General features: G+C 30.3%; 1 protein-coding gene across 2 annotated transcripts in view; it reads left to right on the forward strand.

Moving 5' to 3' along the window:
• The window catches only part of ZnT63C (solute carrier family 30 member 1), a 27,181-nt gene continuing 4,144 nt past the window's right edge, over positions 1-23,037 (forward strand). The window contains exons 1-9 of one of the 2 annotated variants that reach the window (XM_085200035.1): positions 1-473; positions 1,176-1,357; positions 4,020-4,242; positions 7,127-7,372; positions 11,166-11,341; positions 13,209-13,321; positions 18,468-18,591; positions 19,432-19,527; positions 21,035-21,577. In XM_085200035.1, coding sequence (XP_085056161.1) covers positions 1,181-1,357; positions 4,020-4,242; positions 7,127-7,372; positions 11,166-11,341; positions 13,209-13,321; positions 18,468-18,591; positions 19,432-19,527; positions 21,035-21,094 — 1,215 coding nt within the window. In that variant the 5' untranslated portion in view covers positions 1-473; positions 1,176-1,180 and the 3' untranslated portion in view covers positions 21,095-21,577. Of the gene's footprint in view, positions 474-1,175; positions 1,358-4,019; positions 4,243-7,126; positions 7,373-11,165; positions 11,342-13,208; positions 13,322-18,467; positions 18,592-19,431; positions 19,528-21,034; positions 21,578-22,771; positions 22,921-23,037 lie in introns of those variants that run through there. The other variant, XM_085200034.1, reaches the window with a different exon arrangement.

Here is a 23,037-nt window from a genome sequence, read left to right on the forward strand (position 1 = left end):
ATTATCAACTATCTGAGTTTGACAGTTATGTGCAGAGGATCAGTCGACCGACGTACCCATTCAGCTTTAGTTAAAAGCTAAATTTTCAAATTATCATATCACACAAAAGCGAGCTCACATCCTCATCTACTAGTTACATAATATTTATTTATTATTTAAACTAAAAGAGTTGTTAAAAATTTCAAGTGTTTCGGTTATCCAAAGTTAACGTGAAATATTTTCACTCTGATTGTTTTACGGAGAATTTTATATAAAAGAAATTTATTTCACCAACGCACTTATATTTTAAATACTGACTTTCTATATATCGAAAATGTTTGATGCTTGTGCTTAAATACTACGTTAAATCGATATTATCCTGAAGCATATACTATTGTCAAATGAGTATGCATAATTCGTGAATGTATTGACTCATAGTCCTAATGGGCTCGACGTGCTGATATAAACCGTCTAATTTCAATAACTTTTTATTGGTAAGTGAACAGTATCCTATAATTCTGAATTATAATGAAATATCATACATGAACACCTATTTTATCTAATAGGAATTACCACAAATTTTCCCAATAATTGCATATTTTTTCTGTAATAATATATTTAATAGATAGTTACTTATTAGTAGTATAACATTACAAATACAAATGTCATAACATATTGTTATAAATTTTGTGTAAAATTTTGAATTGTATGAAAATTCTTTGTGTAATGTTCTAGCAAATTATGCAGTGTTTATTCTAAACATTATTCACTTAACTATAAACATTGGTGACTGAGATGTTTTGTTTTGGCCAATTGACATACATCTATGAATATTGAATGTTGTTACATAGGCAGTTCATAGTTTGTTTGTCTTTAGTGTCAGAAACAAATTTAAATCCTATTTAATATTTTGTTAAAAATAGAGAAATATTTATGATATATTGAGGCCGCCATGGTGCAAGAGCACATCTGATTCCAAATATGATGGTTGTGGGTTTGATTCCTATTTGGAGAAATAAGTTATTATCATTTCTTCAATTTATTTAGAACAAAAATAATGGTATGAGTTCCTCTACTTAACATGCAACATCTTAGAAAATAGGGGGAAAAGTCAGATACTCTGCTCTATTATATGAGAGAAACTGTATCAAGCTGAACAAAAATTGTAGTGCTTAAATAATATATTTTTATTTTAGCCACAATGGGGAAGTTCTCCGGGAAGAAATGCCGTTTGCTATCCATGTTATGGCTTACAGGCACATTTTTCATAGTAGAGCTAGTAGTGGGCTATGTGACCAACTCAATGGCATTAGTAGCAGATTCATTTCACATGTTAAGTGATGTGGCCGCACTTGTTATAGCTTTCTTATCAGTAAAGGTATGTGGTACTATATATATGGTTAAATATGATGTACCCAGTGTGGTGCAGCGTGTGACTGTAAATAATCAGATTGATGGTTGTGGTTTCTGTCCCCACTTGACGAAATATTTATATTTAAATAATGTTAATTTCCCTGCTCTAGCAGATAAAATGCGGCTTTGAGTTTCAACACTTTAGCTGCTATTTTTTAATTAATTAAAATAAACAAAAAACTGTAAATGTATTATAAACTTTTATATTAGAATTTTTACATAGCACTATAAGAATTGCTTATTGGCTTCGGTGCTTGAATGGTATTGGTTAATAGATGTGTGTTTCACACCTGTAACATAAAAGTTTATATGTTTTCTAAATTTGTCTTCTTTCCTTAGAATGAAATAACACTAAAAATGTTAAAGTATTTTGTATTACTAATTACTATCTAATGAGATTTATTATTAGGATTATGATTATCATTGATATAAATTATAGTTTATTTCATTGCAATTTTCGCATTAGTAACAAATAGTGTTAATAATTGCATAATATCTTTGTTGTGATGCACTTGAGTCATATCACACTACTCCATTATATAGTACATGTGCATACAATCTAAAATGTTTACACTATTAAAGTAGATTTTGTATTTAACCAAAGATTAAGTTAACACAACTTAAATTTAGAAATGCTATATTTTTTTTAACTTAATAAAGAAATTAATATTTTGGTTGATGACTTTTTTGTGATAAAAGAATTGGTCACTAATGTGAGACAGAGATTTCTTCTAGAGATCTAGATCAAAAAAATGAAAAAAAATCGACTTCTGTAGAGACCATTGTAGAGCAGTAGAAGAGAGTATAATTGTAAACGTCATGGTTATGTATTCGTTCCTCACTCATCTATCTTTTTATATATTTTGATTTACACTCTCTGAAAGACGAAGCGCGGCGTTCAGTTCCGCCACTCACGTACGCAAAACGGAAAATAGGGAATGGAGTGTCTTCATTAAATTCCCTCCACCAAAACCGCACCAAAATATGTGGAAAAACCGCATGGCAAAACGTAAACAAAAAATGTTATGACGTCACCTTTCTGTTTAATAATAGGATATACTTTCAAATTATGCTTCTCTTGAATGATGACTCAAATGACTATGTAGTGTGTAGGGGAATTTTTTCATTGTATCTGTATGCTTACTATATGTTTAAAAATGTGTAAATTTATATTTATTAAAATGTATGTTCATTTTTATTTCTGTACTACGGCACTTCGTCATTTTCTAAGGTCTATATAAAGAAAGTGATACAACTTTTTTCCATCTTTGTGCGCAATGTGTTGCTAAAGTGAGACTTAAACCCCAAATGATTGTTATTAAACAATGTTTTACTATGGCGTGTTATAATTATATACATAAAAAAGAATGAGATAACGTCTGACTGAGAACATCGTAGGCTCGATTTACTCTCGGGGAAATAACTTATTTTCTTGTCTCCGCTATGGTAAAACAAAGCGCGGCGTTGAGTTCCGTCATACAACATACAATATCTCAAATCCAAGCAAAAAGTTGAAAACAGAGTGTCTTTACACTAGCTTCTCTCTTTCTCGCCTTTACAAGCAGCAGCAGATACCTAAGCTTTTTTTGGGATACAACGAGAAAAAATATATTAAAAAAATCAAAATAGACTTGCATTCCAATTTAACAAAATATAATTACGTTGTTTCATCCAATCATAATAATGAATTGCGACTGCCAAACAGTTTTATTTTGTTTGGGGCTCCGCGTAGGCGTAACGTTGACACGAATACGTACAATATTCGGGTTAAGCTCGTTTCGTATACTTTTTAAAAAAAACAGCCACATTTTACAGTGGGAAATGGGTAAATGTAAATAAGACGCGAAAAATATTATGAAGCTTATTATATAATTAATATATTATATAATTAAGAAATGTTTTTTGGAAAATTTATTAATGCATCTCGTGTAGATACATTTATATTACATACCTTTAAATTGATTTGTAGTAAAAAATGAAATGGCAGTCTTGTGATAAAAATGGAAAAAAAAATGCTTTACAGGTAGTTAAAATAAGACTTAGTTCATGGAAAATGTAGGTTTTTTGTAGAGAGTCAGTCATTATCTTAAAACAAGTAGTAAGTATATATAGATTATTTATTTGTTATTGTTCAAACTCAAAACTAAAGCTTAAATTTACCCTGACATTAAAGTTATAGTCAATATTTTTTAAAACATTTTTATTTGTCACACAGTAAAGTCAGAGAGTATCTATTGACACTAATCCGATCTTCACTTTGCAACGGCGATGGGATATTGTGTGCGGAGTGGTTGAGTATAGTAGAAATAGAATATAATTCCTCTAAAAGAGTGCTCTACCTCCCACATGCCAACTATATATATATCAAAATGGAATTCAAAATTAAATCACTCGTACTAATCTATGATTTAAAAAAAAAAGCCTAAAAAACTAAAAATTATGATTTAAATAAGGAATGTAAATAAGTTGTTACAAGCATATAAGAGAGAAAAAAAGATCGACGTAGTTTCGTTTATGAGACTCTGCTTCTATTTCGTTTTCTCAAAATTTTCATACATTTTCTACAAAAGAGTTTTTGATAAAAAATGATGAAAAATGTTGAAAATAATAATGAATATTGTTTTTAGATGTCACCAAAGAAATGGTCGAAGAACACATTCGGTTGGGCGCGAGCTGAGGTGCTAGGAGCTCTAGTGAACGCCGTGTTCCTGGTAGCGTTATGCTTCAGTATAACAGTAGAGGCAGTGCAAAGGTTTATCCAAATTGAGACTATACACAAGCCCGAGCTCCTCGTCGCCGTCGGTACGCTCGGCTTGATATTAAACATCGTTGGATTGTTTTTGTTCCATGGTGAGTGTTTTGATACTTAGTGAAATGAAACGTATTTTAATAATAATAATAACGGATATTCTTTAAGTGAAATATTTAATTAAAATTATGTTATCATTTTTTCACTCTGGTGTCGAGGCATAGCGCGGCGTTGAGTCCCGCCAATCAACACGCAATGCCTCCAGAGTTCGGCGGCGTAGCCTGATGTGTGCGGGATATAGCCCGAAGCTGATTTACTTATTTATTTTCTCTAAGTGACCTTTACCTATTGGGCCCGTGTCGCCGAGCCTTCTAAAATACTGGGTTCTTTTGAACTTGAGATCCTTGAGGAAGGAAAATTTTAATCGTATCCAAAGTAGTAATTAATAAATGTGTTTTCTGTAATTTCTTAATCTTTTGAAATTTTAGATGTTATGATAGTGCTTATCAATGTTTAACACATTTTATTTGTTAAATCAATTGTTTACTGTAATTTTGTAACGTAATTAATTTTGACATAAGTACATTCGCTTATAAAAAGTGTTATATTTATGTAGGTTCATATTTATATTTTATTGTTACTATCTTTAGTTATAATGAAATCGTAGCATATCGGTGTCTGTGCATAGAAGATAAAAAATATGAACCTATTAAATAAGCCACCAAAAAGCATCTTTTTTATTCTTCCAACAATTTATATTATATATAAAATTTGATTCATTTCTAATTTATTAACACATATCGCCGACTGTACCCATTAAAACGTTATCGCAATTACACAATACGAAATTAGTTCAACGGGTTATTAATGTTTTATTTACTCGCCAAATTGATTTCGTGTATTATCGAACTTTGTGCAAAGCTAACAATGATATTGTTTATCTTTCATTGTTGTTTGTCCTTTATGGAACTACCTTGGTATTTCTATTTGAAACGTGTCCATTTTAATTTATTTTATGATATTTGCTATAACAATAACATTATTATTTATTAATATTTTCATTCGCTCTGGCATCAAAGCAATAACTCGGTGTTGAGTTCCGCCATTCAACACCTCAATACCTCGAAAATATCGGCGAAAAGAGCGGAGTGTCTTAACACTAGATTCCCTCTACCTACCTTGCTATATGCGGGAAACAGAGTGAAGCTGATTTATTTGATTTATTTTAACATCATTAGAGATCGGTTAAATATAAAAGTCAAATTCTAAATTAATGGCTATACATGATAACCATTTCCATATTTAATTTATATTTTAGTAAAAGTTTAGTTGACAGTAAGTTTAAAAATGATTTTTAGGTAAATTCTAAATAATTAATAATTAATTCCTGAAAATTAAAAGAAGTAGTAAATTTGATTATGACGTCCCAAGATGTTATCGGCCTCCCTAGCAACTTTACTGGAGACTTATGAAAATACATAGAGTATTTAAAAAATCACTTTTAGTCCCCCCTACCGATGAATAGTTCAAATAAAAAAATGATTTTAATTATTTTTCATTCAAAAACGACATTGAAATAATTTTCTGTTATTGCCGACTTACATTAAAACTATCTATATATAGAATATCTATATGAGAATAACTATATATATAGAATATCTATATATACATAGAATATCTATATAAGAATATCTATATGAGAATATATAGATAGTTTTAATGTAAGTCGGCAATAACAGAAAATTATTTCTATATAAACTATCGATATTATCTATTTTAATTCTAAAGTGATTTCAGTACTAAAAATCCAGTAAAATTACTATAAGAACAAAAATATCAGTTCAGTGGCCGCAGGGGTCAACCTCGTACATCTTCTCCGAAATTAAAACGAGTTACAATTTTATAATTTGCATGGCAACATTGAAAAATGATATTTGCGTAACCCGAGATTTATAATGTGGCCCTTTAATTTAAAACCTTTCTTCGTCATTCGATTAATTTTTATTATTTATTACATTGTCGAGTGAGTATAATATTTTTTTTTATTTTTATACCTATATTATATTTCAATCATGATTCATAATACGTAAAGCTTGTTTAATGTTTTTTGCATTAAAACAATTGTATATTTTCGAATTTCATAAAAATCTATACAACAAGCCTTCAATAGATTATTAAAATTTTGTTTGTAAAACAATGCAAACTGCATTGTGGTGAATACTCCTTTTGTATAGCTGACGTTTGTTGCAATTACCAGTATCTAGGCCAATTAATTAAAAATCTACAATCAAACTAACAAGGTAACTTTATGGGATACGTAGTCACTGCTTATTTTCATTTTTCTTCAGAATTTTCATTTATCTTTTGGAAATTGAGTACAAATATCTATATAACAATTACCTTAGACGTATTTAGCATCCAGGTACATTTAGGTTCTACATAAACATGCAAAAGGTAATAATAATATAATCTTTTGGGCCCTCGCTGACTTTTTTAAGATTTTCTATCTGAGTTTCTGAAGACTGACAATACTGACTTTTTATGTTAACTGACTTCCTGTCGCATAAATAGTTTGAAAATGACTCACGTGTTTGGATCCGACGGCATTGACGGCAATGCATTATTTCCATACCACGAACCTTATGACCTTGCTCGAAAGTCGTTTTTCGTTTCGGCTTTGATCTTATTTGTTATTATTTATACTTACTACATATTATTATTATATCATAATATAAAGGATTTTCGATTTACGCGCTACCTCGGGAACTACTGGTTCGAATTATTTTTTTTTGTATTTTTTATCGACTGTTACCAACTATACCTGCGGTCAGGGTTACCTCCCATATTATCATGTCATATCTGTATGACTGACATGTCACAACTTAGTTATTATATCATTTTTCCATGCGGACGAAGCCGCAGATAAAAAACAAATTATTTTATTTCATATATAAATATATCATTGAGGTTTTTTTCATATAACAGAACATGGAAGCAGCCACGGTCACACACACGGTGGTGTACCACCACCAGCCAATGTTAGACATTTGACTGAACTGGTGAACAGCAATGCAGACATGGCGCTAGGCCACGCGGCCACTGACACAGAGGAAACTGATGAAATGGTACCACCCAAGAAAGACAACAGGCCCAACCAAGTGCCAAGGCACACTGATCCCGGACATATGAATATGAAGGGGGTGTTTTTACATGTTTTGTCGGATGCGCTGGGTGAGTTTTTTTGTCGTTGTCTTTTCTTTTGATTTTCGTGTTATCTTATAATTAAATAGTTTGTATTATGTTATATTTTTCTAAATATGTATTTTATGAAATTGTATGGGTTATGTTGACATTACACCACAGAAGTAGTCTATTGTAGATTCAAATACCGGTTTGGAGAATGGGATTTTATGGTGTATTCATTGCGACACTCAATGAGTGAAACATCGCTAGATTATCGGGCAATATTACTCTCAAACTCTACAGAATCTTCTGGTAATACAAATGATTTTGACGTGATCAGAAATAAAGACGAATACTGAAGAAGAATTCTTCTTGTTATTAATTAGAGTAACTAAATCTACTACTATTAATTAAAATAGCAAGATATAAATCCGTACTCTTTAAACTCTTTTTTTACCCAATGGACAGATATTATTTTTCTTCGTTATACAACTTTAATAAGTAATTTATCTAAATTGTAAATAAGAATACATTAGTGGTGGACGTTACACTAAATTTATCAAACAAATCTCACGTGCCGAAGTCCGAAGACAAATTAGTTTCGATTCGCTTCCCAACCAATTAAATTTTAAATCGAAATTAAGAAGTAATCACGCAATGTCGATACAATTGGATAATTACTTTGAGACTGACAAAAAATATTTAGCTTAAATAGTAAAAAAAATGTTTGCTTTCCAGAAATTTGATCGGCACTCACAAACAGGAAAAATCGTAGAACGTGTATAATATGAAACATCGTCAATTTAATTTGAAAATAAATATAAATAAGCATCGGTACCACTATTATGTTTCCTCTTTTTACTATACATTTAAAAAACCAATCTCATCATCAAGGTTAAGATTAATCAATCTTATAGTACGGTCGACGAGTCGTGGCCGCCCTGAAGTTTTACGCATTCTTGACTCGGGAAGAAAATAATCAAGTATTTCAGGGCGGCCACAACTCACCCACTGTACTATAGTAACACGAATAATTGAATTTCTTTTTAAAATCCCATAACGCGTATGACAAATGGGCAGTGATCGATTGTTTATTTTATTTGTTAGGTACTTCCAACTTCCTTTCGCCGAATCCTTAATATGATTAAGAATTTTAAACTTCGTATGAAGTTAAATATTTAACTATTAACATTAAAAGCCAAATCATCCTCTTAAGGTACTTAACACATATAGATAAAAAATATTTATTTAAAGTTAGATAAAGTTAAATAAATCCTTATCTAATTCACTACTTAATTAAATTTGAACCTGTATCTTTTTTGATAACATACATATTCTAATACAGTTGAAATTTAAATGCAGTCAGTTTTTGTCCTAGTAAATTAAACAGAAAGATGTTAAGTAAATGTAGAAGGACACAATCAAAACCATGACCCCATGTAGCAATAAAGGCATAGGAATCCTAGTGTTAAGACACTCCGCTTCCCACTTTCCGCTGAATTCTGCAGTCATTGCGTGTTGAGTGGCAGAGTTCAACGCCGCGCTTTGCCTCGACACCAGAGCCAAGAAATGAAAATATTGAATATTTAATTTCTTCAAGTGGGAGTTGAACCCACAACCGGTCACGCTTTCATATAGATTATCATATTAATCCTTATAATGAATCATTATCTATATATATAAAAGGACTTGTCCTCACTGACTGTGGTAAGACGCACGCACAGCCGTAACCGCTTTGCGTAGAAACGTGAAATTTGGACAGATGTTTACTTTCGTAATTTGGACATCCGCTAAGAAGGGATTTTGAAAAATGTTAAACCTAAAGGGGTGAAATAGGGGTTAAAAGTTTGTATGAAAAAAAAAAAAAAATCGGCACCGATTTTTATAAAATTTGAAATCTACATTTTTAAAAGTATTTAATTGAATACGTGTTTCATCGTTTTCTAGAATTCTTCCCCTAAGGGTGCAAATAAGAAGTTGAAAGTTTGTATGGAAAAATCTTTAAAACTCTACCGATTATTGTAAAATTTGAAATTTATACTCTTAAAAATATTTCATTGAACACATGTTTCGTGGTGTATTAGAATTCACCCCTAAATAAGCACGCGATAATTTACTAGTTGTTTATAAGTTTTCACTCCGTCATGTCAGTGGAAGCCCAACCTTGTTTACGTATTTAGGAGTGTTCTATAAAAAAATATATAGCAAGCAAACATTGGACGCGTTTCGATATCCGACGAGACAGACGCCATTGACATTATTTTGTTGTAAATAACAAACGTGCGAACTAATAGTAACCTTGTGCCCATTTTCTTTAAATCTTATCATTCGTTTTACTCGTTTACTTCACTTTTGATTATAACCAAAAACCGAACGAAGCCTATCTTTTTTTCGTTAATCGCCTCCTGTATAATTTATTTCAGTAACGCATCACGAAAATATTTTTTTCTGCATTATCAGTTTGTATTGATAACGTCAAGGTTAGGAGATACTGTGGAGTTAAAAACGACTTGCGAAATTCTCGAATAAACCGGCAATTTATTTAAATAATTGTATTTGTTAAATAGTTAATATGTTAATAATAATTTAAAATAAGTAATGTAATTCAAGGCAATTACTTGAAACTATTACTTGAAAGTAATTTGAAATATTTAGCCTTTACTCGTAATTGGTATAGGTATGCTTAGAAGCTGTGCACCTTGCATTAACTTGTTTCGAACAATGGATCTTGGATCGCAATTCAATAGATAAATAATTCAACTTCTATTGAGACTAAGATAATAAATTATTTTTAAATGTTGTATTTTTCGATCGTCACAGAGCAGTGAATAGCGCTTTATTGTGGTTCGTACCATCGCATCGTGGTTGTGGGCTTGATCCCCAAATGGTAGAATGGTATATTACTTTTTATAAAAGTCTACTCTGATAAGACAAAGCGCGGTGTTGAGTTCCGTCTCTCAACGCGCGTGTCGCGTCTTAACCCTAGGTTCCCTCTGCCTACCCTGTTTTATGCGGGAAAAACCGTAACCGTAATCTTCAATATCATTCCATATACTTATAACTGCACTAGAAATTCTAGATCACTTAGTGGGAAAGTGTGATATTAAAAATTCTTTTTATATTTGTCAAAGTCAAAGAAACACTTTTAATATTCAAACTTGTGGGACGTCTTTTGCGTTCCGTCATGAACAACTTGGATTTTTTTATTTATACGGAAAGAAATGGAAATTCTAGTCTTGGTGTGTATAGTAAATTATCTTTTGCCAGAATTAATTAAAATTTCGGAGTCGCTTTTAAGCTTTTAATCTACTATTCTAATGAAGTATGGGAATTTTTTGGAACTTTAAAATATTGTGCAATATGTTATAGATACCTTAAGGTGACACAGGAAGTATAATGATGTAATATTACATCATATTTTTATGTCAAGGCAGGACCGTTACACTATCAAGTAATCTTTTTCTCACTAAGTTCTAGCCAGTTCTAATTATTTTAGTTGTATAAACAAATTATTCCGACAGGAAGTACTCAGTTCAGTTTACGTAATTTATTCTTGTAAATAAAGATAGCTAATATTGAATAGCAATAAGACACTACATTCTTCATTTTTCATATATTTAGTGTCACACTTACTCCCTACAGGCTGTCAGAATCAATCACTGCCCTTTCAAAATAGCATCAGTATATTTGCAATATAAATATTTATTAATTCTAATTCAACTCGGCTTTCATTGTAGTGGATGTCTAAACTTGCGTCCCTTAAATAGAATTTGACCCTATAACCCTAGATCGATAACATACATTGTACTCACGCTATATTCACATCTAAACTTAATTCTAGGTTCCCTCATAGTCGTCAGTTCAGCGATAGTGGTGTGGCAAACCAACTGGGAGTACCGGTACTACATCGACCCGGCCCTCAGTATAGTGCTCGTCATGCTGATACTGGCCTCCGTCTGGCCTCTGTTGAGGGAGTCCGCCCTGATACTGCTGCAGACCGTGCCTACTCATATACAGGTGAGATTTGGTTTATTTTGAGGTTGAGGCCAATCGTGGCGCTGTGGCTCCAAGCGTGTGGCTGTAACAGGTGGTGGGTTCGATTCCCACTCGAGGAAATTAAATATTAAATATTTTCATTTCTTCGCTCTGGCGTCGAGGCAAAGCGCGGCGTAGAATTCCGCACCCAATGCCTCCAAAATTCAGTGGAAAATGGGGAAAACAGCGTCTTATTACGTCGTATTATGTTGCATTTACCTTTACAATTGAAAAGCGACGAAGTAATTCTTTATCTGTGTAACCTTAAAAAATAAAATACAATAAAATATTGTCCATTGTCAATTTCTATGAATAGAAATAGGAAATGTATAGTGACCGTAAAGGTTGCATTGTGTGCGGTTTGGTACAGCACGTGTTTTCCTTTCGGTTTTTGGCTCAATGATTAAATTTTTTCACTTGTCCTGCCTTTAAATTATATACTGGCAAATTTAATATGCATGCTTTGGGAAAATTTGTAAAATTTTAAGCACAATTTACCTAAATCGGTGCTTCGATTGTACCTTACCTAATATAACGTAACATAGGTACATTTGGTTGAATAAAAATTTCTGGTACTCAAGAAAAATGTATTTTAGGTACTTATCTACCTACAAAAACATCAATGAGTCGAGGTCGCCCTGAAGTATCCTAAATACAAATCTGCGCAGACAACTCCAGTTGACTTCAAGGCGGCCACGACTACTTATTAAATTCACATGGTCCATTGCTGTTTTTTAAATGTTTGAAATAATTTTTGATCTATGATAGGTTATGGTTACGATAAGTTTTAAACTTTTAAAATTTAACAATGCATTGTTTAATCTATGGGTATGTATACAATACACACAGAGAAGCACTACAGTATACGGCAGCTAATATAAACATCGTCGTCGACATTCAGCGTCCCAAACAGATGTTTGCGAGGATATAGCGTATTTGCTATTTGATAATAATGTTGTTTGGCTTTATAATATTGTATATATATATATATATATATATATATATATATACACGTATAAGTGTTATATTGGTTGTAGGTATTTGTATTGTAGTACGGAACGTGGGTGCTCTAAGGGCACATGACATACATTTGTGTCATAATAAAGCATAATTTATCTAAGATATCTATCGTGAATTGGATTCCCAAAATTTATATTAGAGTTTTAGAAAAGTATTATTTAATACAGTATTTTAGTTTTCATAAGTAGCAAATACGCAAGCAACTACTATAAAAGATGCTACTTATATGTTAAATTAAAAATACGTTATCATATGCGAAATTGTAACCACATAATTATTATCATTTTTCATTTCAATTTGTTACATTCAAAACAAATGCTAGTAATGTCTATTTAAATAAATGCATATATAATGTTTCGTTAATTCATTTTACATTTAGGTTCTTTTAACTGCCGGAAGGTTTATAACAATCATGCCCGTAGAACCTCTACAAATCATACAGTAAGGTAGACAGGTCGCCCTGAAGTTAAATGGCTGCGCTGATTCGATTTTAGTTTTTCTTATTTTTTATTTATTGTTTGCCCACACGAACAATGCGCAATAGTCTGAAAGCTTTATTTCGGGACTAAGTCCCTTTACAAAAGTCCAAAATTTTACTTATTTAGAAAACGTCCTCTTGGAAACCGTCCAGCCGCTCTGACCACTAAGCCATTCGTTCTCATTAAGCTACGTCGAAATTATTATACTTGCTTTATGTTGTTAGCATCTCTGTAGAGAGATGCTAACAACATACAAATTTTTGTAAATTTTCTAAGTATTTTTCTTTCCTAAGTGTTAAATTACACTTAAAAAATGTTAAAATGTTCAAAAATTTTGTTTATCCTAAAAGGTGGACGTCATTCAAAGACGTCTTTTGGAGAAGGTGGACGGAGTCCTCGCGGTCCACGAGTTCCACGTGTGGCAGCTAGCGGGTGACAGGATTATAGCCAGTGCTCATATAAGGTATGATCACACGTAAATATACAATTAAACAACATAATAATACAATAAATAAATTAAAAATACTCGGTCCGTTAACGCGAAGATTGAATGTGGGAACGAAAATTGGTTGACTTAATTTAAAATTGATGAAATGAATTACTTTCAATTGCAACATAAAAGGCTTTCAGGGAAGTCCATTATGTAATATTTAAAGAGTTTTCGATCGCTCTGAACTTTGGTTAAGTATTTTTAAAAAATTAATAGTAGTTTGAATTCTGTGTAAAAATATTCATGAAAGGTCTAAGAATATCTTTACATTTTTTTTGTGTATTTTTCAATATAGACAAATCTTAGTGACAAATCTAATCAGGGAAAATGCCCTTATCTATGTATATCTGTAACAGAATCGTAACGGATAGATGTCTGTACATGGAGGATGTATAAGAAAATGTGTTATTGTTGGCATTTAATAATATAATAGAACCGAAAACAATTATTTTTAAAAAGTTTGTCTGTGGGTTTTTTTTCAGTAAACTCCGAAACGGCTAAGCCGATTTAATTACAGTTTTCGCTATTGTATTTTGCCTTGCTTCTCTTAAACTTTAAAGTTAAAATAAAACTATTTTAATCAGTTAAAAATTAAAAAGTTACCATTTTAAAGAAGGTTTTTCGTCAATTTTCATAAGAAATATCTAAGAAAAGAAAAATAAGAGAAAAAAGAAAGAGAAATATAGCTATATATATTAATCAAGGATTTCAATCCCGTACATCCGAACTGTGTGTGACTTTCATTAAATGGTCACTATCGCGATGACATTCTACACACAAATCAATTCCTCTTAACAACATCATGAATCATGCGGGTGTTTCTTTTGATGAGGTCATACGCTATCTCACATTGGCTTTAAAAGTTATATATAATATAAACTAAAAACACATCTTATATTTACTTACTTATTAAATGTCCTCCAAAAAAATAATATATTTGTCTATATTAAATTTAATGCATTAAAACACTACGTGCCTAACAAATGGAAATGTCATCTCAAACAATACAAATAGATAATATTGGTGTCATTTTTAAAAAATACAAACGTATTCAAATAGGAATCATTTGATAGTGAAAGCTTTTTATTACTTGATAACAATGTTCTAGATTCGTTAGTACATTTAATATCAACTTTAGTACAGACACAAAGTATGGAAAAAATAGTTTTTATATGTTATAATTATAATTAATCAGATTAGGCAATGTTGTATTGCACTAAAATGACCGATAACGTTTTATTATTGTAATTATCTCCTGATATGGAGAAGAGTAAAGACTTTAAAATCGTTTCGTATACTAAATAAACATTTTTTTCGTCTAGGTCTTAGGTATTTTTGAATTATAATGCTATTAATTAGTGCCTAGCATTTTAGTACAGAATGCTTCAGACACTGGAAAGATGAAAGTATCTTTAAAAATATGTTTTTACGATGTGTCTTTTTTTAGCTTCACGCTATATCCCACATAGCAGGGTAGGTAGAGGGTACCAGAACGCTTAGTGATAAGACACTCCGTTACATTCCGCCAAGTTCTGGAGGCATTGCATGTTGAGTGGCGGATTTGAATGCCGCACTTTGCCTCTACACTAGATACAAGAAATTAAAACATTAAATATTTCCATTTCCTCGAGTGGAGATCGTACCCGCAACCTGTCGTGTTAACTGTCACACGTGTCCATGTGCGCCACCCCTGGGCTCTGGCGTAGGATGGGTCACGTTTATCATAGAAAATCTATAATTTCCTATAACAATAATTTGTTCTAATTTCACATGCAAGGCAGTACAGTGTTGCAGACTAATATAAATACGATACACATTTATGTGTTTTTCAAAACATTTCGGCTCTCGTTCTTGTTGGCATCATTCCAACCAAACGGCCTTTGTCCCTGAATAAGTGTCAGTGAACCGATGTTTTTAAACTACTTTTTTTTATAAATTATAAATGTAGTGTACATTTATGTTTTTTGTAATGTCTAAAAAAATTAAAAAGACCTTATTATTTATTTTGTACCTGTTGATGAATCACCATTATGTGCCCTACAGTAAATACTAAATTACATATATATAATTTGGCATATATCCTGCGTTTCCTTTGTCAATCTTATGACTTTGTGTTAATTCAATTTATTTGGGTTGTTAGTAGCGGCAGACTCGAATATCCTTTAGAAGTTTTATATTTATAATAGAATTGATAGAAAAAAATAGTTGTTTTTGTCCTACGCCTACATATCTGTATATTTATTGTAATCGTATATTTATAAAATATTATTCATTATACAATAAGTAAATGACGTAAGTTGCGTAGAATTGCTTTATTTTTAAAATAGACGTGACCAGTGCCTACTTTCTATTTCGCTATATTTAGTTAATTGGAACAAAACAAGTGATATTTGATTCTATATATAGAGTGTTATTTGTTAAATACGTTTGTTATTTTATAAATAAAATAAACTTGTCAAGTTCGAGTCGGACTCGCCCACCAAGGGTTGCATACCAATTTCAGGATTATAGATCAACGGATGTACCTATACTTTACAATCTTGAAACTGACGTGGACTTATAAAAGTTGGCATACTTAAGTTTATAGGCGGATGAGTGCATCCAAAGGAGTGCCTTTTATATAAAAAAAATTTAAAAATTATTATTAGTTTAATCGTTTTTATCTCTAATTAATATAAATATAAATTACCATTTATCGGATTTTTTACTTTGACTTTGATTTGGTTTCCTCTGCCTAACCAGCTATAAAAAAAAGCTAAAAAACGCGTGTAGCTGACAAACATACATAAAAAGCGGTGTCTTTTTATTTAATAGAAATTAAAGTTTAAGCAATAAAATACTTTTATAGTTTAAACTTTAATTTTATAACATTTATATACCATTTATTGCTCTCGATTCACTGTTGCGTTACTTTTTTCAATTATCCGTACATTTTTACAATATTTTTCGAGAAAATTCAATCATTAACTTTATAACATTTATTTAATTTAATAACATTTATTGCTCTCGATTCACTGATCCGTTACTATGTGTCAATTATGCGTTTAGTTTTTTATTATGCGTAGATACATTTTTACAACATTTTACAAAATATTATCTATTAACTAATCCTTTAACCCGAATGTAATGATAACGCCATTTTTAATATAATTTTTTCTCAAGCAAGAAGTAACGTAATTGATATTTTAGTTTATTAATATAATTTTGTTGTCACTTGAAGACTTTCAAATTGATGGTTTCAGCTTCACGCCGTGTATACCGCATGTAGCAGGGTAGGCAGGAGGCTAGTGTTAAAACTCTCCGCTTCTCACTTTCCTCCACAACCTGTCCGTTTGTAAAGTAACACTAATTTTAATGGAAATGGCGGTCGGCAACTAGTATATACTACTACTATCTATATATATAAAAGGACTTGTCCTCACTGACTGAGGTAAGACGCACGCACAGCCGTAACCGCTGTGCGGAGAAACGTGAAATTTGGACAGATGTTTACTTTCGTAATATGGACATCCACTAAGAAGGGATTTTATTTATAGGGGTTGTAAGTTTGTATGGAAAAAAATTTAAATCGGCACCAATTTTTATAAAATTTGAAATTCAGACTCTTAAAAGTATTTAATTGAACACATGTTTCATGGTTTTCTAGAATTCACCCCCTAAGGGTGCAAATAAGGGGTTGAAAGTTTGTATGAAAAAATCTTCAAATCGCCACCGATTTTTATAAAATTTGAAATTTCGACTCTTAAAAATATTTCATTGAACACATGTTTCATGGTTTATTAGAATTCACCGCTAAATAAGCTAGCGAAGCTGCGCGCGTCCGCTAGTACTATATATATTTATTATGTGAATATCGCCGTCGGTGACCGCATGAGAGAGCAAGGTGTTATTTCTTATCGCGTTGTAGACGTTTCTATCGCGATGATCTTTCATGACATTGGCACTGAATGCCAATACGTTTTAGTAGACACGAGAGAGGGAATGCAATTTGCATTAGCATGTTCCGGATGTGAGTCATGTAATGTTAGTTTTTTTAGTAAGTTTTTTCAGAGTTTAGTCGTTATTGTTATTTTAAGTTATGAAATTTAAAATAACATTTATTTTTACGTGACGTTATTACGAAAAATTGTGGTTGTAACTTGCCACGAACAGGCGTTGTTGCGTTGTGTGTTGTTTTGATAGAGATAAGGTGTTATATATACATACATACTTATAAGAGAAGGCAGGTGAAAGTTATTAGCTAACCTAGCAGAAAACGAGAGATAAAGAACACCTGAAAAGAAAATAGCAGTTTAACTATTAGAACTGGCCACTTACTTATTAAAATGTAAAAACTTTATTTTCAATATTAAAATAAAATTAATAAAAATATAAACCATATCTCAATTTGTTATATAATCAGAGATCCTTCTATAGTATCTTTACATCTGTTTTTGCCGTTAACGATTTATTGATAATTTCAACAAGTCGTTTATCTCTAAAGTATCTATTGTACGCAACAACGCCGTTTCTACTCAATACCACATATATATAGGTTTTGATAAATTATGAGATATAATATTATATGAAATATGCTTTTGTTTAGCCAATATTTCAATGTCAGAGTAATTTAAAAATAAAGTTATTTAAAAATAATGATCATCTATTATAGTAATTTATTAATGTTTATTTTTAGATTAATAAAGAAACTATGTAAGTTAATTTAAGAATAATTTATTTCTTTTTTTGTTTCTTTATGAACCTTTGTCTTTTATAGATTTGTAAAAATATCTTAGTGATAATAAAATCAATACCTATGTTGCTGATTACTATAAAAATGTTTATGCCCTTTACTTCCCTACAAAGCTATGGTCGTCTAAACAATTATTTTTGTTTTATGAAATTTTATTATTTTTCTAATGAGCGGCGTTTATTTGGCCACTCACTGCCTGCCAAATTAGGCGTGTGGGACGGAGTGCCTTAACACTAGATTTCCTAAAGAAACAAAAATGTAACGCGAAAAACTATTATTTATGTAATTATCAAATTTTATTATATATAACTATCAAATTTTAAATATTAAAATTTGAAAGCATACATAAATTATATAACACTGAAAACGAAAACGGTTTTGTTACAGATGTAGAAATTTATCGGAATATATGAAGATAGCTGAAAAAGTAAAGGAATTCTTCCACAATGAAGGTATCCACTCTACGACGATACAACCCGAGTTTGTTGAATTACCGTTGGACGGCACTGAGGTATTTATATTTTACTAGGCCCATTTGCCCAACTTGCCTTCATATTTAAGCCATATCTTTAGATAAATTGTAGCCTATGCGTTATTCTGATGTATAAGCTATATTACTGTAAAGTTTCGTCTAAATCTGTTTAGTAGTTTTTGTGTAAGATTGAAACAAACATACATGCATCCTCACAAACTCACATTTATAATATTAGTAGGATTATTAGTTTAATTCTCACACAAATTAAGTTTACTTTTACAAATTTTAATTATTACGAGCCTTTGGTCTCAAGTCTCATTAGGCTAAATCATGTTGTATTCCAGTCCTAGACAGTATATGCAGTAGGGTAGGCGGAGAGAACCTAGTGGACAAACACAATAAGACACACCGCCATCCGCGTTCCACTCATTCCACATATGAGTATTGAGTGGCTGAACTCAGTGCCGCGCTTTGTCATCTCTTGTCTGTCATTTGCTTGAAATAGAGAAATACAGAAATGAAATAGAGAAATAAAAACAATTGAGTGGAAATTGAACCCAAAACCAACGCGTTTACAGTCTAACACTATGTCAGTGCGACGTATTTAAGTGTCCACACGATATAATTTATATTGAAAATGTTTTTATTTCTTCACTCTTAATAAGTACAAATTGCGTTTTGTCGCCAACATTTAGCAAATACATTTAATATCTAGAAAAAAAAACTACTGGACGATCTCAACAGATATTCTCTCTAAGTACTAAACTAATCCTTAAAAGAAAAACATATTATATATTATTATTAGAATGAACAATATAAATAATAAAAAAATCCACAATTTACACAAATTTATAATATATTTATAACAATAAACAGATAATAAGCGGTGGTGCGGCCGAAGCGCCGTGCGCGCTGCACTGCCCGCCCAACGACCTCTGCCACAACGCGACGTGCTGCGGACCCAACCAGCAAGTACGTACACGTGTATACCAGTTTGCGTAGTTTTATACGTGTTTATGTGTATTTATATATGTATTTATAGGGTAGGTAGGGTAGATTGTTGCTCATTTAATAACTTTTTATTGCCATGAAAAATAAACAAATATATGTATGTGACTTGCTAAATGGGGCCATATTTAGAAAAGTACAGCTAAAATAACTATTTGGCTTCAAAATCGAACATATTTTTTAAATTTGAACCAACTGCAACTTCTGAAGTAAGTATCTTATAAAGTAAAAATTTTATAAACTCTACTTGTACGTAGTTATTATAAAATACCACATTTTTTCAATACTGGCAATCTGCTAATTCTCATTTTACTATAAATTATCCACAGAACTATCCATATTAATAAAAGTAAACGACCTTAAATAATCTAAAATTAACAAATGGCAATATTTTTCCCAAATTTGCAATTATACTCTGATTTACCCAATTTTTTGTGTGTTTATTTATGGATATTTATATGTGTTTATGGAATAGGCTGTTATGTTTTTAACTTTCTATTTGTTATTTGATATTGAAGAAGGAGGTAACTAGTGATTTCTTAATCTTGAATTGTGATTTTTAAAATATGGCACTGTTTGGTCAATGGTATAAAAAATTATTATTATTATATCCATATTACTTTAATCCAAAATATTCATTTTTTTTTGTCATATGAACGTTATTTTTTGCTTGTATCTGTTTGTACATAATTTTCAATGTAATATAATACCAAAATTTTTATTATAATTAGTATATTTGACATAGTCACTGAATTTATTTTTGTATAATATACAAAGATAAAAGAAGTTGTAGAATATTTGCACTTTAATAGTAGTTAAATATATATTTTCATTGCATACTTTTATAGTCGTTCCATTGTAGCTTTCAAAATTGTGAACACTCTTTAAAAACATATGTATATTTTCATGATACAAATATTTGTATTATTTTACATACATTCTTTAAGTTAATTCATTCTTTTTCATCATTCATTTTTAAGTTAATATATGACTATGTTTCGTTGATATGCCTCATTTTAATTATAATAATATATGTATATTTTTGTGTTTAATTGGTTTGAAAAAAAAAGAATAGTTTTTATTTTTTTTCAATAGTTTTTTTTTAAAACTAGTTATCTCTTATTTATGTAAAAATATATATTATCTACTATTTATTTCTGTATACAAATTTGTATATTAGTGAGATATTTAAAAAAATATTTATAAGATTTATCTTAAAATAAATATACAGGGTTCAAAATATGTCTATAAGTATTAACTATGATTATAAAACAATTATATTTTTGAAAACAGTATAAAAATTATTGAATGATTTAAGAAGGTGGGACCGTTGTACCCCGTACAATGTATAAATTAAAATGGACCACAAATATATATAGTAGTTCAAATAAATATAATTTCGCAGGGTATATTTTTTTAAATTGCAGTTTTACAGTTTAAAAACGATAAGGGTTCGATTATATTTTTCAAGGAATTCCAACTTGACGTGACCAGCAAATGTCTAACGCCGATAGTACAACCGTCTTTTTGAAGAATTTTGAATAAACATAGTAAAGGGCCATCCATAAATTACGTCACACAAGTATTATAATTTTTGATTTCACTTCAACTGTGACAAGAGTTTGTCACACTTTTGAGACGTTAGTGTGCCGTCATATTATTTGGAATATACACATAAAAATTATTAAATTAAAACAATTGTTCGGAAAACAGTTTTGTTTGCACAATTTTCTTATTATAATGTATTACATATTGATGTAACGAAGATTAGGGCCCCTCGTCACACATTGTCACCCATCGACGACGTAATTTATGGATAGCCCGTTATGTTTAAACATTATTTTCCGTTTTTGTACAAAATAAATGTGATATTTACTTAAATATTTTTAAACTGGAACTTTTAGTGATGTCATTTGTACAAATCATGGTTAGTTTAATACCTCAGTATGCCAAAGTATATTTGTTTTGTGGTTATGTATAAAATATATGGAAAATAAAGAAAATATATTATGTTTTTGATTTCTTTTACTATTTTACACTTCATAAAATACATTACACAACAAATAAAATCACTTAGTATTACAAAAGCATAGCTATTTATATTTACATGTATTGAAAATAAAAGATAACATATCGATATGTCAATAGGATTTTATAAATAATTAATTGAAATTGCAAAATATATCAGAAATTAAATATAATGTCAAAGAATTTACGATTGCATTTGAATAGCACTAGTCAGTCTGATAACATATCGATTTTAGATATAACTGTTAAGTAAAATAACAACATACCATATAATTCGTGTTTTATTTCAATTTTTTAACTGTAAGTTATATATATTTATTTTATTTCACAGTACTTTTTTTGAATTATATTTCCCTAAAAAGCACATTTTTTACATTAATTTAATACAGAACGTTAATGTTTTTTTTATTTAATCTATATTTTTTCTACAAGTTTTATTATCTGCATTTTTTCTTCTCTTCTCGTCTTCTATAAAATAACTTAATATATCATTATAATACTTAAATATATCAATATTAAATATAAATGTTTATTTATTTATATATTATCTTTTTAATTGTTTAGAGAATTGATTGGAAAATATATTACCTGTCATTTATTTATGACATGAAAATTGAAGCATAATAGAATTTTAGATAAGCTTGGTTATTTATTCATGTATTAAGGCTTGCCCTTTTTGATGACTGCATATACTCGTCGATGGTTGTTATGATATATTTTTTATGATCAATTTTCTTATATAGCCTTGACTTTTATAAAACTGTTCAACAAACACAATTATATTTGTATGGACGTTTTATTTTTCAAAAAAAATAATTTTTATCAATTATTCTTTAATTTTGTTGATTGTAATTATGTTTCTGTTTTAACAATTATATTTTTTTATTACGGAATATAATTCGTTTTAGAGGTGATTATTAACTAATCTTTTTATGAAACTTTTTATTGATAGTTATTAGCTAGTGGTATATAACGAAGTAGTTCTCATTAATTGTCATTTACAAATAATCCTAAAATGTATAAATTTAGGAATTCTTCACCACTTTTTAACCAATTATTTATATTTAACTTATAGCCATCATTTGTAGTTACATAAAATTTAAAAAAAAAGTATAATTTTATTATTTCATTTAAATTCATTAGTTTCATAATTTTACAATGTAGTTATCATTAATTTCAGAAACAAAGTACTCCATCGCCAACTGTCACACCGTATATGTGCAGGCAAAGGAACATGGGCTCTCGGACGGAGTCAATGAATTCTAATATCGCTGCGAATGCACAAGGAACTAATAATACAACGAGAAATCTAGATGCGTTGGAATGCGGGTGAGATGTTTTTTCTTACTTTGATTATGAAAAATAAACCAACTGAACACAGCAGTGTAGGCAGAAGGAGCCTAGTGTTAAGGCACTCCCCACTGTTTGCCTAATTCTGAAGTGGTT

The sequence above is a fragment of the Heliconius melpomene genome, chromosome 17, assembly GCF_056956725.1.
Source record: "Heliconius melpomene rosina isolate 202511_hmr_F chromosome 17, ASM5695672v1, whole genome shotgun sequence".
Taxonomy (NCBI): Eukaryota; Metazoa; Arthropoda; class Insecta; order Lepidoptera; family Nymphalidae; genus Heliconius; species Heliconius melpomene.